Raw genomic sequence first — 17,549 nt, 5'->3', positions numbered from 1 at the left:
ATACTGACTTCATCCACAGCATTTTAAGCACTCAGACCCTTCGCCCTGATCCAGACGTGAACGATACAATCAGCTGGAAAGCTCTATTTCTAGCTGCTGATGAACAGCAGGAGAAGGGACTGCAAGACGACGAGTTAATCAGTCCTCTAAAGTGTATTTACCTAGCAAGCTATGCCAGCTGCTGTGACATGCAAGGACACACCAGGCCATAGGAGCATTAGCATGAATTTCCAATGGTAGCCCCACTGGTTTTATTTTAATTCTTTTGATTCTCCTTGAGGCAGCTTGGGACTGAAATCTCTCTCCATTGCTTTGCTCTGTTGTTTTACTTCTCTTATCATGTGCATCTCTGTTATTTAATCTCCTTGTTTAGGCAGCACCAACTGTGCTTGGTTAAGATGAGCGTCCTGATAAGAAACAAATCGTGTTTTCCACAGTCAAACAAGCACTTTCAGACAGTTCCCTGGTAGCTCCCTCGCTCACTGCGGGGAGGGCAGGGGAGGAACCTCCTGTCCACTGCATTCCTGGCACCAGGGATGCTCTGCCATGCATCTTGGCACCAGGCTCTTGCCTCTCTGCACACATCAGGAGTAGCAGCAGCCTCAGTGGGGCAGCCTCTAGTGCAAGCAAAGAGGAAATCTTGCCTGCTGAAAATTATTCTGTATAATAGGCCAAATATTTTGTTGTCTTTTACCCCAATGGCTCCACTGTCAAAGACATTAATCTGGATATACCCTGGGGCAGTGGAGAATCTAGCTTAATTTTTGCTGTAGTTTTGCAGTGTAATTTACATCTCATGAGAGAACAGGACGGGCTTGTCATAGAATTGAATTCTGAGTCAGCTCCAGTATCTGAGCCATCAATTTAAAGTGAGAACAAAAGTAGGGGGACAGATGACCTTTTAAAATTATTTTTCAGCTTCATTTAGGCTTTTCATTTCAGCTGTCCTCCTGCTGCAGTCCCCTTCCTGAAGGCCCCTACAGCTTGCTATACCCTTTCCTCTGCATGCACATGCACAAACCCCCACACTTCTGAAATAACAGCGTACAGGAGGGAGACCTCTGGAAAGGGAAATCTCTGCAGGGGCTTGCAGAAATGAGACATATTTCTGCAAGCATATGAGTGTTGCAGCATATGAGACATCGGCTTCCAGCCGGCAGGAGGGGGTCATGCCAGCAGATCTGCCCTTGTAGGCTGCAGTGCACCCTTTTAGTGTCACTCCAGCCCCAGCTTCTAACACTTCTGTGTGTGTGAAAAGGGAGCTGCCCAGACTGGCAGCTGTGAAGTGCGTGCAGGTCTGTGTTTTGGCGGGGAGTACATCTAATCCAGTGCAGAAGGATGAGAGGTCCAGGAGTGGCAGCTCCTCCGGGGCCCCTGGTGCCCCTGTGCTGGCAGAGGCCCCCTGGCAGGAGCAAGGGGGAATTCCTGAACTCCTGCTCCTCTCCTCCCGCCTGCACTGCCAGCCCATGGCTGTGGCTGAGCCATCCTGGAGAGGTTGGCTGGGCTGGCAGATGGGGAGCTTTTAAGGCTGGGCATAAAGCTGGTGGCTCAGGGAGGAAGTCTCCGTGTGTGGCTACTGGTTCCTGTGTCATGGTGCCATTGTGGTATTTCACTTTTTTGGGTTGCACTGTCATCTGTCTTTAAAGATTTAGTGAAATTAATTTTATCAGGGGTCCTGACGTTTTTTTCTTGCCTTGTCACTGCAGATGCTCAACATGCATTCTGCTAACATCTCTTTTTTTTTTTTTTTTTTTTTTCTTGTTTTGTACGTAACAGAAGAAAATTGACTGTCCACGGATTGTACCTGTCTCTTTGGACCCAATGCCCACAGGAACTTCTCGGGACATTACGATCTCACTGGCTAATGCAACTTTCTCGAAGGTAAATGAGTTTCTTGAGAGAATGGAAAGGTTCAGATGAGCTCACATGGTGATCCAGAAATGAAAGTGCAAAGATAAAGCCCAGAGCAGTGGGCAGAATGCCCTGTGCTGGCTAAGCAATTGGTGGGAATACAGCAAGGAAACATGTTGTAGCTTAACTTCTGGTGGTCACTGCAGAGTTCTTTTTTTGTGAAAAAGTCCTTTTCCATGCAGTTTTCTGGCATGGGAATTGTAATAGGGTGAAAAGTGGGAGTGGACATTTAATGCTGCTTTCTGAGATGTTTCACACCATGAGAATCCAGAGGAATTTGAGCTTCCCTAGAAGCTGGGCACTGGGAAAATATGTGACTAAGCTCTGGTATTTGTAGAAGATTGCTCTGTATCATCTGGGACAAGTCTTTTAGGGCCTGTGGGACACGTTTGCAGCATCTCTATGGAGGGTACCCATACACTGGGCAGCCAGGTAACTCCTCTCTGAGAAATGAAAGGGTTTGAAACTGCGGGTGGAGCTGTGAGGCTCGCCTCTCTGGGGGCAGCAGGAGGGCGCAGTCAGGCGCTGTGTTAGCACGGCTGCTGCAGACCTTGTCCCTTCGGCACACCACGAACGAGCTCTTCCCTGCCCTGGCTTGGGCTGCTGTTTCCTGCACAAGGTCCGGCCTTTGTAAACACGAATGTGTTCCTCTGCAATCAGCAAAAAAAGGCGAGAAATCCTTCTTCCTCTGAGGATGCTGGAGGTGGCTAGAGAGGAAGCAATACCACATGTAACCTGATAGGAAATGAAGTCAGCAGGAAAGGGACTGAGGCTCCTCTGTCCCCAGGGGCAGCTGGTGAGGCTCCGTCTTCCTCCCGCCACCATCTGCAAGGCTATCCCAGGGTGCTGGCAGGGATACCTTCCCTGCTGCCCTCTGCATGCGGGATCCTGAGTGCTGCCAGGGCTGGGACATCGGGGATGTCCGCTGGGGCTGCTGCATGGCCGGAGAGGCACCAATTGCCTGAGTGCATGCAGCTCCCCGAAGGAGATGCCTGTTCCCCTCCTGATGCTGTGGGTGTGCTCACTGAGCCAGTAGCTCCCTGCCAGGAGTCTGGTGCTGTCTTTCATGTCTTTTATCAGATCCATCCACTTTCAAAGAGTATTTAGACCTCAGTAGTGATGGAGCATCAGCCTGCTTGGAGATAGGAGTTTTTCCTGCAGGATGAGGACACAACAGTAACTGCGGGCAGGATATCATCGCTTGTGTTATCAGTAAAGCAGAATGGAAAATCTGCCTTTGAACATACTCCCAGCTAGGTCCTCATTTGAATTAGAGATTTGCTTGGTGCAGTTGTTGGGAGAGAAGTAAGACGGTTTTGAGCTCAAATCACTGACTGGTGTGCAGTCTGGCATGCGCAAGGCTGCTTGGGACACACTGGCTCTTGGAGCACACTGCAGCTCGAGCTCTGAATGCCCCAGCAGGGGTTACGGGAACGTAGCCTGGCCAGGCTCATCTCATGTGCTGCACTTGCCATGGGGCCCTGTCTGCGGAAGCAGCCGCCCCACGCCTGGCCATGATGCTTCACAGCAGCAAACGGGGTGAGAGCCAGGGGCAGAGCGGCTCCATGCACCATGCTCAGCCTGCAGCCAATGTGCCTGCTGCTGTGTAACACAGCAGGATTAATCGGGCACAAGCCCCAGCCCTGTTTGCAGTGTTGGGTTTTGATCTCTCTGACCTTCAAACACAGCCCAGGCATTTGTGGCAGAAGCAAAGTAAGGCACAGCACTTGTTGCAACCATCGGTTTTGATGGAGAACTGCAAAAAAACGATTGCGGCTCTTCAGCCCTTTGTTTTCCTCCCCCCCCAGGAGACAGCCCTGGAGTGCCATTTTGGGACAGACAGGACATTCGAAGCCCGCTGGGTGAACTCCTCCGCTGTGGAGTGCGTACACGTGCTGGTGAGTCGGGGGTGCAGCTGCCAGCCACTGCTGTGCTGAGGGGCAGGACTGGAAGGCAGCGAGGGTCTTGCCCCCAAGCCCCCCACCCGGCAGCTGGGACCCTTCTTCCCCCCTCCCATGCTCCACTGCCAGCTGAAAAAAGCACAAACCAGGCTAACTTCCCCAACAAGAGGCTCTTTGCACTTGCCGATAGCTGGAAGGGCGTTCACAGGTCGACGATGCTGTGTCTCGTGGATTATCTGCAGCAGCTTCAGTCCGTGCTCCACTGGGGTTTTGGGAAGGAGCTGCCTGTTTTACCTTTTTAAATGGGAAGTGTTCAGTAAAACAGACAGAAAAAAATTTGGCCACCTTCCAGTGTTGCTAATTCTGTTGCTCTATGTCTGAAATAGGATTTGGTCTGAGAAAATGCTAAGGCACTTACCAAAGAACGGTGTGCAGTTTTTGGAGGACAAAGTACACTTCAGAAATGCAGCAAACATTCGGGCTCCCACCTATGGGAATATTTAGAGTAAAGGCTGGAGAGGAGCCCTTCCCCATCCCGCCACCTGCAAAACCCTGTATTGTGGCTCAGCACTTGGCCAGGCTTTTAATTTTCCTGTCTGTTTCTACTAAAAATATCAGCAAACCAGAGCTCTGCTCTCACCACTGTGTGTACTGTGCCTGTTTGCCTTTTGTTGAGACCTCAGCAAACAATTAAGACAGAAAATACCCTTGCCTTTCTTTCTCAGCTACAGATGAGACTGTCCTGTACTGAGAAGAAGTGGTAAGAGGAGCATCAAGAGGAGCGTTAGTCAGTTTAGTGTGCGTATGTAACCTCGTATTTTACTAAATGTCCTCAGTTTTTGTTCATTTGTGTTTTCCTGCAGCTCCACACATCAGAAAAAAGCCATCTCTTCCCAGTAAACCTTCAGCTGAAGGACAGACCAGACAGATTTATCGACAGTCCAGAGATGATGACAGGTCTGAGTTGAAAATATTTTTATTCTGCTCTCATCCGGTCAGCTTGAATGACTCTAAAATCCTGGCAAAGTTTACGGGTTCAGGAGAGAGATCGCGGCTCAGATGGGCACAGCCCTTTTCTTTCTCTCAGGCACATGCAGAAATCATATTTACCCAGTCTCGCGTGCATGCAGATGTGCGCAGAAACCAGGCAGACTCGCACCCACAGACATCTACTTTACACCCAGGAAAACTCAAGCCCTGTCCTTGAGAGTGTTTCTGGCCTGCCGGCTCTCGGTCCCGGCAGTGCAGGGAGTTGTCCTGGGTCAGCAGAAGAATGCTTCCCAAGGAGATAAGGGGCGGGAAAGGGCCCTGCGGTGCGCTGTCCCAGGAGCATGGCATCCAGGTTCCTTGTGCTGTAAAAATCGAGCATTTTTTTTGTCCTGTGCTGAGAAAGAATAAAATGTGTAAACACATTTCACCCCTGGCCCGCTCTCTGTCTCTGGGAAGAATGCTTGGATTCTTAAAAAAGCCCATGCTACATCAGCAAATTAAGTGAGGAAGGCAAAAAGTCACATGAAAAGTGCACCCAAACAAGGCATTTAGATAGGACAAGCCCAGCCCAGGCAGCAGAGCCAGTGCTTGCACAACAACCTCCTCCGCCTGCCTGGTCTGGGCTCAGTGCTTCACCTAACTACATACTACTGCTGCATGCAGCGTCTTTGGGCTCCTTTCCCTCTCACCAGTGTCAGTAATTTTGGTAGAAGGTACTGATCTACACTAGATGCAAAGGAGAGCTAGTTCCTTAAATGTGAGATTATCTTTGGAGGATAACTGTAATATGTAGAGGGACATTAACGCCATCAGTCACTGACCCAGGTTAAAAAGGTTTCCTGGTATTAAATCCCAGCATGTAAAGGAGACACATCTTGCAAAGCACTCCACATGGGTGGAGTAATTTTTGAAATACATGCATAGGCCAAGCATGAGCCATCATTTTCTTGCAGAAAGGAGAGGGTATCAGTGTTTTTAAGGTACAGAGGTAACCCGGGAAGAGGGGTAGGACATTTGAGCTAAGATCATGTTGATTGCAACAGAAGATTCTTAATTCTATACATGAGTATTACTGGGAGCTAGGAAGACAGCGCAGAGTGTGAAATCCACATCTCCTCCTGCAGGAAAAAGAGTTGACTTCTGTGGCCCGTGTTTACTCAGTTTGAATTTGCCAGAATATTTTGAGATCCTGTGGGAGTGCTACAGCTTTCTGGCTCCTCCTTGCCTTGAGCAGATTGGTGCAGTTGAATTAGGGAGGCTTACTTGCTAGCAGAGACAAAGAGCTGCTTGGCCAATTATAAATGTGTATATCTTTTATTCTGTCCTTAATGGAATTACTGTTATTTTCCAGTGTTTCCCAATATTTATTAGCTTTTCTTGTAAACTGTGTTTCGTTAGTTCACTGAAGGAATCACAGCTCATTGCTGTTGGGTGGAAAGCCAACACATGTAACTCACTGGTAGACACAAAATGCAGTGAAGTAAGCTCAGTTTTTTTGTGGAGCATGGCAGAGTTCCTCAGTGCCAGTGACGCTTTGTTAGGATGAGCACAGACAGACTGTTGAAGGCTGAAGGACTCGTTAGTTGTTTATGAAGCACTTTGAGATCCTCCTGTGAACAGAAGTGTCAAACGTGACTGTTTCTTTATTTTATGTTCTCCTGCAAACTCTCCTCTGGGGAAAAGGGTGTGAAAGCAACGTTTCCTGAATGTTTCTGGCTGTTTATCTCAGCGGATGCCCACACTCCAGTGGCAGCAGGCTTTGGGCTGGAAAGGAAATGTAACCTAGGGCACGAGCTAATGAAGAGGTGAAAGCCTTGTAGGAAAATGATTTGGAAGCTGAGCTGAGCAGATCTGAAGGGAGAAATTGATGAAGTGAGCCCGTGGTCACCAGGGGGAAGGAAAGGGAATGTAAACATTGTACAAAGCATTGTAACAATCACATTTGTGTCCCAGAGTATGGAAGCAATGTGATTGCTTTGCTAACAGGATGAAGCCAGCTTTGCCAAGCAGCTTCCCATGTGGATGCTGAGAATTGGAAACATGTAGCATAAATTGACAAAAGGTTCCGAGTTTGGGTGGTGTTTGTTTTTCAAGGGGGAGAAAAAAGAGGAAAAGAAAGTGCTAAATTATACTGCAGTGAGAAAAAGCACCCAGTCCTTCTGGGAAATCTTCAGGATAGCAGCCAAACACTGCCTCATCTTTGCTGAACATACAAGCACTTCTGCTATTCCACTGGATTTGGGCTGTTACTTGGATTAATATAGCCATGGGGGGTGTGTGTTAGACTGCCTAAATCTAAGCGAAGCTATGGAAGTGTCTGGCCCAGGAGCTCACTTTTTCTGTTGTCTCTTGTGGTCTAGTGGAGGTGTACAACTGTGGGACTGGAAGTGCTGACTGCTCGCAGTGCCTGGGCAGAGAGGACCTGGGACACCGCTGTGTCTGGAGCGAGAGCAGCTCCAGCTGCAGGCTGAGCACCGAGTCCGCCCAGATCTCAGACATGTGCCCAGCTCCCGAGATTAAGAAGGTGAGACTTGAATGCAGTGTGGAGGGCGGGTGTGGCAGGGCAGGCAGTGGCTGTGCTGTCCCAGGCCAGGGGACAGACGAGGAGCCATTCTGTATCCCTGACAAAAGGCAAGGTCAGGACCAGTGCTGAATTATTCACTGACTTTTTGTGCTGTTAAGTCACCCGAAAGTATATGCCAAAGACATCTCGCTAGTGACAAGATCCAATCTTCATCATGTTATTGGGAAAAACAACAGCACAATCAAACTGTGCTAGGGGTCCTGGGGTTGATAAAAGCGAGAAAGATTTGTAGGAACAGCTGAAGGATTCTTATTAGAAATAACACTTAATGGTATATAGCTGAAAGGTGAACGTGAGCCCTATCTCCAAACGCATGTGCTCTGCAGTTCTGCTGAGATTAACAGTGGCAGAGGGGCCTTTTGGCATTATGCATTTTGAAACAAGTTTTATTTAAATTGCAGTTGAATTCATGTTTGAGGGGGCATTTGGATCTGGAGTTCTGCTTAGATGTATGGTATGAGCCAACAAATTTGTCCCTGATGAGTAGCAAAGAAAGTATATGGAGCAAATCTTAAAACAAGCTCACTGGGAACGGAGAGGAGGCTGGAGCGGGAAAACAGCCCTTGCAATTTTTTCAAAATTGTCAAAGATCTTGTGTCTCTGTTCTTTAGGAGGCATGTAGTGATACCTGCTTAAAATCCACACACTGTAACACTATGTGGACGGGCTGAAGGATCCCCACTGTCTGCCTATTCCCTGTTATGGGAGAGAGCTGCTCCCCCATGAGCCACTCCTTCCCCAATACATATCAAGTGTTATCTGCACCTTGCCAGAAAATAATGGAAGGAAACCACAGTTCAGGTTGCAGAGCGTCACAGCTCTGTTGCTATTTCCTTAGCAAATAGTAGATGGTAAATCTGAATCCTCTGGTATCTTGGCCATGCTCCAGGTCACAGAACCCCCTTTTTTTTGTTGTTTTTGTCCTGAAAGACCCTGCTCTGTTCAGGACAGCCCTTAAAAATGTGGTGGCAGGGCTGTCTCTTTCCAGTGCGCTGGCATCCTTCCTCTAGGTTTCCGTGTCACTGGGTTTGTCTCTCCCCACCTCTATTTGAAGCTGCTGTGTGGAGAGAAGGGATGATGTTTCACCCCAGATGTGCTTGCAGCTGGAGTAACCCCTGGCCAAGCCCCGGTACCAAAGCCAGCCCACAGTGAGACCCCTCGTTTACAAATCTGCAGCGCAGGGACCCTGGTGCCAGGCATGCCGCAGGGCAGCTGTGGCATGAGCAGCGGGGTCCTTCCTTGTGGGAGGTCAAGTGGGACCTCGACACAGGCACAGGGACAGCTCAGGGGCTGAAGCAAGAAGCTTCTGGTGGTTCGTCTCCAACCTCTCCCTTGGTGTCAGCAGATTGAGCCACTGCGTGGGCCGCTGGAGGGGGGCACCCTGCTGACCATCCGAGGGAGGAACCTGGGCCGCCGCTTCAGCGACATCCGCGGCGCTGTCAGGATAGGGAGCGTGCCCTGCGCGCCGCTGCCGCACAGATACGTCGTCTCTGAGGCGTGAGTGTGGGAGAAGCTGGGGAGGGGATGGTGTGGGGTGGGATGGGACACAGTGGGCCCTTCACCCTCTCCAGCTGGCCGGCTCCTCGCCACCCTTGGGAGGGCCTGGGGCACGGTGCACGAGGCATGGGGCAGGGCGGCAGCCAGGCTGGGAGCAGCCCCCAGCGCCTGCCAGGCCCCGTCTGCAGCCAGGGTGCTGGGCGAAGAGCTGCGGGCTCTGCCCGGCTCTGCTGGGGCGAGGTGGCTTCTGCACCCATGCCCGCCTGCGAACCTCCCTCCTTCTGGCCTGCAGGATCGTGTGCCAGACCGGAGAGGCTCCAGAGGTGTTTTCTGATGTGGTAACTGTTAATGTCAGCCGGGAAGGAAAGTCCAAGGAGAGATACTCCTACGTGGTGAGTGACTGCCTACTAGATGCTTCTTTGGTGACTCTCATGTTTATGTTCCTCGTACCCCTTAAAAAAATCCTAGAGCCCTCAGGCCCCCAGTTGGCTTAGGAAAGAGGGTCTATGAGAAAACCTGTCAGAGTCTTTGAAGAGCGGATGAAGTTTTCTCTTACCTTTAGCTACCTGAACAATGTCTAGCAAATCCAACCTTGAGAGCGAGAAGCAGGATTGCAGCCAAGGTGTTATGGCACACAATTTGCATCAAGAAACCTAGCTTCCAGTCTCAACTCTTGAAATGTTTTCTCACTTATCCTACTTGTATTTCTGCTTCTCCTGCTATAAAAAGGAGTTCATTTTTCTTCCTCTTCTTTTGCTAAAGTGCCATTATGACCTGTGATATTTTATGCGAATCGCAAAATCTCTTCTTGCTGTGTAAGTTATGTACCATGAACTCACACTGTTTAGAACTGATGTTTTTTGCTGCAGAGATTGTCTTAGTTTTTGCATGAGAATCCTGTGTAGGGATTAGACTTGAGCTAACCCCGTGTCATTATGATAAGAAAAGCCCTTTATAGCTTTGTACTGTGCCATTGCCAGAGATGACTTTACTCTCTGTAAACCTAAAAGAAATCCATGCGGCTCTTCTCTTTCCTACAAGCACCCTCATCTCTGGCTAGATGCTATTCACGAGTAGCCCCATGCATCCAGGGCCAACACAACAGGGTGGGTGCTGAGGGCATGCTGTTTACTTGGAGTCTTTGTGCTTATGCTGTTGCTTTTTCTGGGGAAGAATAGACTATACTGCAGTCTGGTGGCTTGAAAGAAGACTTGAATCCCAGGAAATGACATTCGATTCCTGGTAGCTATTGTGAAGAATTTAAGACAGGATCATTGAGCTCCATCCCCCCACCCTTGTAACTGATTGCCTGGTAGGTATTTAGGTTGACACAGGCACAGCCCTTCCAGTGTTCTGTAGCAGAGCCAAGGCTGGCAGCGCACATCAAGGAGGGACCTGGTGAGGGGAAGGGCATTGCCAGGGCTGGCTCAGCACTACTTCCTGGGAGAGTGTTTGCTTTGGTACCCATTCCCAGCTTCCAGGAGTTCATGTTCACATCCAAAATATTTAAGAGGTCCTGCAGTGTGGAGTGGAACAAGGAGTCACATCACCTGCTGCTGGGCCAATTGTCCTGTTAACAAAGAGAAGCACCCGAAGAGTGGAAAAAGGCTCAACAGCTTCTTAGCATCCAAGGACAAGCCCTCTCAGGAAACACCTGTAAAAGCACCAGCACTAAACAAAGTAAGAAAAGCAAAAGCCAGTCTCTGAATGTGAACCAAGTCTGTGCCAGCTCCTCGCAGGCTTATGGCAAAGGCTTCCCTTCCTGGGGAGCAGAGAGAGATGTTTCTGCTCAAGTGTCACAGCAGCAAGCTGTCTTGTGTCTGTTCATCTCAGCCTGGTCAGCCTTCTTCTCAGCAAAGCTTGAAAACAGATGAGATGATGCCTTGCTGTGTGAGCATGTTGGGGGAGTGAAGCTGCACCACGTGTAGCTGCTGTCGCCTTCCACACTGTGACTTCCACACCGCTTGCAAACAAAGCAATGTTGTCAGATTTCTTGATTCTCTTCTTAGATAAAATGATCTGAAAATAGAGTAGGCTCCATCACATAAGGCTGGTGTCAGTGAGACCTGAAGGTGAGCGTTAACATCAGTTAACCTGAAGAAGTTTAAAAGGCTTTTAGAACAGCCTTTGCAAAGAAGTACTGGTCCTTCGTAGAATAACAAATATTGTTTGTGTGCAATGTCCATCGAAGTTGCTATTAGACATATCTAGGAGAGACAGTTTGGCTGTAACTCCTGAGGAGAAGGGAGAAATGTGTTCCAGAGACTTTTCCAGGACATTATAGCAGGATATAGATAAGCTGAATTTGCCTAATAAGCTGAATTTGCAAAGGTTGTGATGGAAGCGATGAATGCGGGCAGTATACTGAGAGCAGTAGCCACTGGCTGTTGCTGAGGAGAAGAGCTGGAGGGCTTTGGGAACATGAATAATCCTCTCTGTTGCTGTTGTAACTGTGCTGTTGAATACATAGGTTAGTGGCCAAGGGCAGGAGACAGCTGCCTACAGACACTGAGAGAAATACAAATTAACAAACAAATCCTGTGGAAATGGGTAACAAACAGAAACAACAGAGAAAATGGCTGTGGAGGAATAAAAGCAGTCTGAGTGTAGGACAAGGGCAAGGATAGCTATTAATAAGCATGTTTATGCGGCTGAGATTGACAGGGAGGCACATCAGCACCAGGCAGTGTGAAGCAGCTTACCCACGTGTACTTCAGCCAGCCTCTGGGTGATTTTGTTCTCTGCAGCTGCAGGAGGATGGGCCATAGCAGTGGGCAGGCTGCAGCCACGCTCTGCATCTCTGCAGGTCTGGTGCCTCCAGGGTTCTGTGGTGTTTGACAGGGAATTACCAAGTCCTTTATGGAAGGGTCTTGAAGCAATTATTTGCTATGCCTTCAGTGTTCTATCCAAAATGGAGCAGGAAAGCTGCCCAGAAGACTCTCTTGGGGTGCTCTGTGTAGCGACATGAGGGCTCAGTGCTGTGTTAGTCATCAGAGCCTCAGGCTCATGAATCTCAGGGAGATTTCCAGGGGCTGCAAATGCAGATAACATACATGGTGATTTCTGCTGAAAATGGTGAGAGGCAAAGTAACTTCCCCCTTAGTTCCTGTTGCCTCAAGAGACTGGAGTTTGAAGCTTCCTTAAGAAGGAGTTTGATATTCAATTATGTAGACCCAGGTGTCTGTTTTCACAGATCTCAAGGCCATCATCCAGCAGGGCTTTAGCATTAGCTTTGCATTCAGGAGGAAATGGATGTGGAAGGACAGAAATGGTGGGAGTTGTAATGAATGAGAAATTTCCCACCCTGATGGATCTTGAGTTGCTGCCTCCCAGCTCTGGACTCTGCGTTGGAAATCTCAAGGGACTGGTGGCATCCTGGGCTCCAGTTTGCACTCGTGTCATTTATAGCCAGAATTTAGGGACTGTTGAGAGTCACAGAGTTTATACGCAGTCTCACTCCTCAGCACTTGTGCCTCTCCCCTTGCTCTGAAACCAAGCCAGCAAAAGCTTTTGCTGTGCTGCTGTTTGAAAGCCTCGCAATGCTGGATACTTAAATTTACTGTGGCAATTCCCATGTGCACTCTGGAGTACCCGATTTTGAATTTACCAGGCTAGAAAACAATTAAGAAGTTCTCCCTCTATTTTTAGCTTCCTGTGGTGCAGTCCATAGCTCCCCCGAACGGCCCGAAGGCTGGAGGAACCAGAGTGACCATCAGAGGCAGCAGGCTGGACGTTGGCTCTGAGCTCCACGTCCTTGTCAACGGCTCCAGGCAGTGCACGGACCTCAGGTGGGGATGGCTCTGCGGGCTGGTGCTCGGACCTCGCTGTTGTCAGCTAGTGATAAGAGCTGGAGCGTTAGACAGATGATGATGTCCGCAGCAGAGCCGGGTTGTGGGTGGTGGGTGGTGGGCACTGCATGCAGCTGCTGGCCTTGGAGCTAGCGCAGCATCCCGATCAGCCCCTTGCCTGCCGCCCTCTCCATCCCAGCACCCCACCAGCCCCGTGTCCGTGGGGCGGAGGCGCAGAGCTGCAATGCAGCTGCTGGCAGTGGGGTGGGGTGAGCGTCCCTGGCAAAGCGCCTGTGTTGGTGTTGCTGTGACGTGGTGGCTGTGGCCAGCAGCAAAGTGGTTCTCATGCCGTGCTGCTGGGCCCCTTGGGTGGTTTGGGATCGGGATTGAAACCATGGCAGCAAAGCAGACACAGGCTTTGTTCCCATGTCTGCTGGAGGTAGAAGGCACCTGCCCAGCCAGGGTCCTGCTTCTGCCACAGCCCTCCGGTGGGAAGACAACCCTCCTCATACAGGCTCCTGTGCTGTCTGTGTGGAGAAGTAGGAGCCTGCCCTTTTCTGTTGACTATATGGGAAATCAGTCTGGCAGCCTGGGATAGTGTGTGATTAGAATTGTTCATTTGTGGGTAGTATAACTGGTGGGCAGTTGGCATGTGACTCGACACTCCGTGCCTGTCTGCCGACCACCTCGCTTCCAGGGGAGCTCAGGGCAGTGGTGCCTGGCTCCCCCGCGCTGCAGCGTGCCCTGACTTTCCTTGTGCAGCCGCAATGACAGCACCATCACCTGCACCATGCCATCTGCCGAGCTCACCACGGCTGTGAGAGTCTGCATCCAGTTCGAGAACAGGTCTTGTGCCAGCTACAACATCACATTCAAGTATGAGAAGAACCCGATTATAACCGACATCAACCCCAAAAAGAGCCAGATCAGGTGAGATGTCCCCTCCAGCAGAGGCAGCCAAGTTTGCCATTGGTGTCCATCCTTTCGTGGCTCTTGTTGAAATCAGTCTCTTAATTTTGGTGGATGCAAATGTGAACATTGCGGTCTCATCAAAGTGCAGAGCTAAGTGGAGTATCCTGATGTGGCCCACTGCAGGCAATGTGAGCTCGCTCTGTGTTTCAAGCCATCCAGACACAGAGCAGCTTCTGAGCAAACCCCATGTCCAGAGCCCCAGCAGTATTAAAATGTAGCCAGGAGGCAGGGTGTGCAATCTGGGCCCTGTGGCGTGCTGTTCAGCATCACAACTTCCATTTCAGAGCAGGCTCCCGTCTGCATCTGCCTGCAAAGGAGAGGGTTGGCTCCAGGCTGGGAGGAGGGTCTTGCAGGCAGAAAGGGGCTTTCTCAGCCCTGGGGCCTGACCCCTGGCCTCACAGACAGGTATGAAAGGGGCACTGCAGGGCACCCAGCTCTGGAGTAGAAGAGGTCTCTTGCACCAAGGCTGGCTGTAGCTCATTTCAGTGCATATGGGACATGGAAAAAATCAGCCTTGATAACTGTACTGTCTGCACCTGGTAGGTGCTTTAGGGAGTTTCAGATGGGGGCTGTATGAGACCCCAAAGATTTTTCTTGGCAATAAAACTGCTGAAAGATAGCTGAGATTTGCTATTTTGGTGTTCAGCATTCCCCGAGGCCACCGTATTTCATTTTTAAAGCGTGTTGCTTTTAATTTCACATTTCTCCATGGAGCTCTCAGGCTCCTGTTCCTTTGGTTCCTGTTCCTCCACCTTCCTCAGCTGTGGAGCCTGGCAAACCTAAGGCTGACCAAGAAATCTGAGAATCCAGCGCTGGTGCCTCCAGGACAGCAGTGAAGGCAGCACGCTCAGGGCGCGAGCATGCAGCAGACTCCAATGATCTGCTCCCCTTGGAGCAAAGCTGTGTCTCGGCATTCCCAAACACAGAGCCAAAGATGCAGGCTGTGGGAAAGTTAATAACAAGGCACAGCCGTGACTCAGCCAACCTCAGCTCCCAGCCGGCTTGCAAACTATGCTGAGTGGCAAGAGCTGTATCTAAACACAGAGACAGTGGAAGAATGTCACTGCCCACAGTCAAAAGGGAAACCACCAGGGTATTTCTCCATCACCTTAGTCTGCTTTCTTAATATTTACATCAGTCTCCAAATTTCAGACCACTGAGAGACAGCAGCCTCTCTCTTCAGACTGCCTGGTCACTGATGTGTTCTGACTGCTCTGTTGTGTTGCTGGGGCACTGACTCTGAAAGGTCAATAGCTGTGTAAACATGCAGCTGGATCTGATTTATATTAGATTTATCTTAAGATTGCTAAAATGATCTGTGCAAGCAAAGTTTAAAACAGAACAGAAGTTGTAAACTAGCTTGCAGGTGTGACGGGCACTTAGTTAGAAACTTAGGTCTATATGGTAGTATCTACAGCACTGGAAGAGATTTCTTAGGGCCTTGGACCCAAACTCACTGAATATAGTGTGTTCTTGAGATCATAGGATCTGTAAGTCCTGGCTGTTCCCTGACAGATACTTCAAATGTTGAGCATGATACCGAGAAAGGGGAAGGTAAATTCAGGGGATAGCTTCTTGTTGTGGTTTAACCTGGCAGGCAGCACAGCACCACACTTTCACGCTCAGTTTGCTCGCTTCACTGCAGCAGGATGGGGGAGAGAATCAGAAAAAAAAGGTAAAACTCAGGGGCTGAGATAATGACAGTTTAATAGGACAGAAAAGAAGGGATAAAATAGTAATGATAATAATATACAAAACAAGTGATGCACAATGCAATCGCTCACCACCTGCTGACCAGTGCCCAGCCAGTCCCCGAGCCCCCCCTGCCAGCTCCCCCAGTTTGTAGTTCAGCATGACACCACATGGTGTGGAACATCCCTCTGGCCAGTTTGGGTGAGCTGTCCTGGCTCTGACCCTCCCGGCTTTTGTGCACCCCCAGCCTCCTTGCTGGAAGGCAGTACGAGAAGCTGAAAAGTCCTTGACTTAGTGCAAGCACTCCTCTGCAACAACTAAACCATCAGTGTGTTATCTGCATTATTCTCATCCTAAATCCCAAACACAGCAACATGCCAGTTACTGTGAAGAAAATTAACTCTATCCCAGCTGAAACCAGGATACTTCTGCTGTCCAGAGCAGAAGAGCTGTTGCTTGCTCTCCACCCCTTGTTTTGCCTAGCAGTCTTGTGTGTAGCAAGCCCTTTTGTTACTGTCACTAATTGGCTACACGTTGAGGCCCATGTTTCACACTCCCCAGGCAGCAGAACCAAAACACAAAACAATTGTCACATTTTGATCTAAATCAGAAATGACTTGGAGATGCAGGAGCCATGTCAACCTCACAGGGGTTTCTTCTCTCCCCAAGACTTAGAGTTCTTTGTGGGTCACTGTGGGGCAGGGACAGGGAATATCCCCTTGCTCTTTGCCATGTCAGAGGTTAACCTCTTACACCACTGGTGGCCCGGGCAATGTGCTTGTACCCTGGGCACGCAGAGGCAGGCTGCTCCTCTGGGCAAGGGGAGCAAAGGGAACAGTCTGCTGCAGGAAGAGATCGCCCCTTTCCATGAGGACAGCTGCTCCTCCTTCCTTTCCTTCTATCTCAGCAGCAGCATAGATGCTTGTGGCAAATAAGAGGAGGTCTTTGACTGTTGGGTTACATTTTCTGCTCAGACAGCTGGGAAACATCCCTGGGAGAATGACAGGAGGTGAGACCCAGCCATTGTGCCTCGATGCTGTGTGCTGGCTTCAAGGCATCAAGAGCACCTCTTCTGCAATCACCCTCTCTTTTTTCCCTTGTCTTCAAAGCGGGGGCAGGATCATCACCCTGGAAGGAAGAGGCTTTGAGCTCGTCCAGAACGTGTCCATGGTGGTCCGTGGCATTGGCAGAGAGCAAACGGTGGGTGCCCTGCTCTATGTTACCCAGTAACTGGAAGCAGGGATGCATGCCCTGTGCCCAACGACATTTGGGGTATGAAGATGAGCCTTAGTCCATGCTGCAGATTGGGCTGGGAGCAAGGATGAAAATGTTATGATCCTTAGCTCAGCAGAGTGACAGGCCTAATTTATGCCCCCGCAGTAATCATTGTTATCAACCATGTCCTTGGTGCTATCAGTGTGCTTGATGCTGAGTGGTGCCTGGGTGGGTGAGGGCACTCAGGATGCCTTTTTTGATGGACGTATTCTCACGTGCTTTCAGAGCTGTAAGGTTCACACTGACACTGTGATCACCTGCCCCTCTCCTGCTGCCTCCAACATCACTGCGGGGAGTAAACCTGCACCCGTCGATTTCTATCTCAATGGTCGCCTCTACACGGACGACCGCCCAGCTCTGGATGAGGAGATGTACCCAGAGGAGGCCCTGCACATCAGCAAGTTCAGCCTGGAGTACTATGCTGACCCCCAGTTCTTCACAGCCAAGAAGGAGAAGTGGATCAAGCACCACCCCGGCGAGCCCTTGACACTGGTTATACACGTAAGGGAGTGGTATTTACCGCTCTGCTTCTTCAGTGGCGTTGCTGTTCCTCACCGGGAAGCTTTTCAGCCTAATGGAGGACTAGTACAGTGTCTGTCCACAGCCCCAGTAAAGGTGGTAGATGAGGGTGGGAGAGGCAGGAGTTGTGCACAGGCAGGCAGCTCATGCTTAGCCTGCCGCGCCTGCCTCCTGTTCACCAGGAGGTGCAGCCTGTCCAGCGATGCTCTTTGAGGCATCGCAACAGAGCTGTGCTTGAAGGATGTAATAGCAAGCAGCTAAATAAAATGCTAGATATGTGAAAAAGAACAATAATGCACTGGCGTGAAATCAGGCAGGTACTCCAGAAGGTCCTGACAATAGATATTTATTCCTGCAGAAGCAAGTCATGCATTCTTCTGTTTTAGCTGCTGCTATCAGCTCAGTTAACAAGGAAGTCAG

At 49.9% G+C, this 17,549-nt stretch overlaps 1 protein-coding gene across 1 annotated transcript in view; it reads left to right on the top strand.

The window, feature by feature from the left end:
* Positions 1-17,549, top strand: part of PLXND1 (plexin D1) — an 80,912-nt gene that overhangs the window by 30,675 nt on the left and 32,688 nt on the right. The window contains exons 9-18 of the mRNA XM_040568309.1: positions 1,777-1,881; positions 3,720-3,809; positions 4,676-4,769; positions 7,163-7,326; positions 8,732-8,883; positions 9,176-9,275; positions 12,532-12,671; positions 13,434-13,601; positions 16,445-16,535; positions 16,836-17,111. Coding sequence (XP_040424243.1) covers positions 1,777-1,881; positions 3,720-3,809; positions 4,676-4,769; positions 7,163-7,326; positions 8,732-8,883; positions 9,176-9,275; positions 12,532-12,671; positions 13,434-13,601; positions 16,445-16,535; positions 16,836-17,111 — 1,380 coding nt within the window. The remainder of the gene's footprint in view (positions 1-1,776; positions 1,882-3,719; positions 3,810-4,675; positions 4,770-7,162; positions 7,327-8,731; positions 8,884-9,175; positions 9,276-12,531; positions 12,672-13,433; positions 13,602-16,444; positions 16,536-16,835; positions 17,112-17,549) is intronic.

Source organism: Cygnus olor, chromosome 10 (genome assembly GCF_009769625.2).
Source record: "Cygnus olor isolate bCygOlo1 chromosome 10, bCygOlo1.pri.v2, whole genome shotgun sequence".
Lineage (NCBI taxonomy): Eukaryota > Metazoa > Chordata > Aves > Anseriformes > Anatidae > Cygnus > Cygnus olor.
Note: the sequence above shows the minus strand (reverse complement) of the source record. Positions and strands in the feature narration are given on the sequence as shown.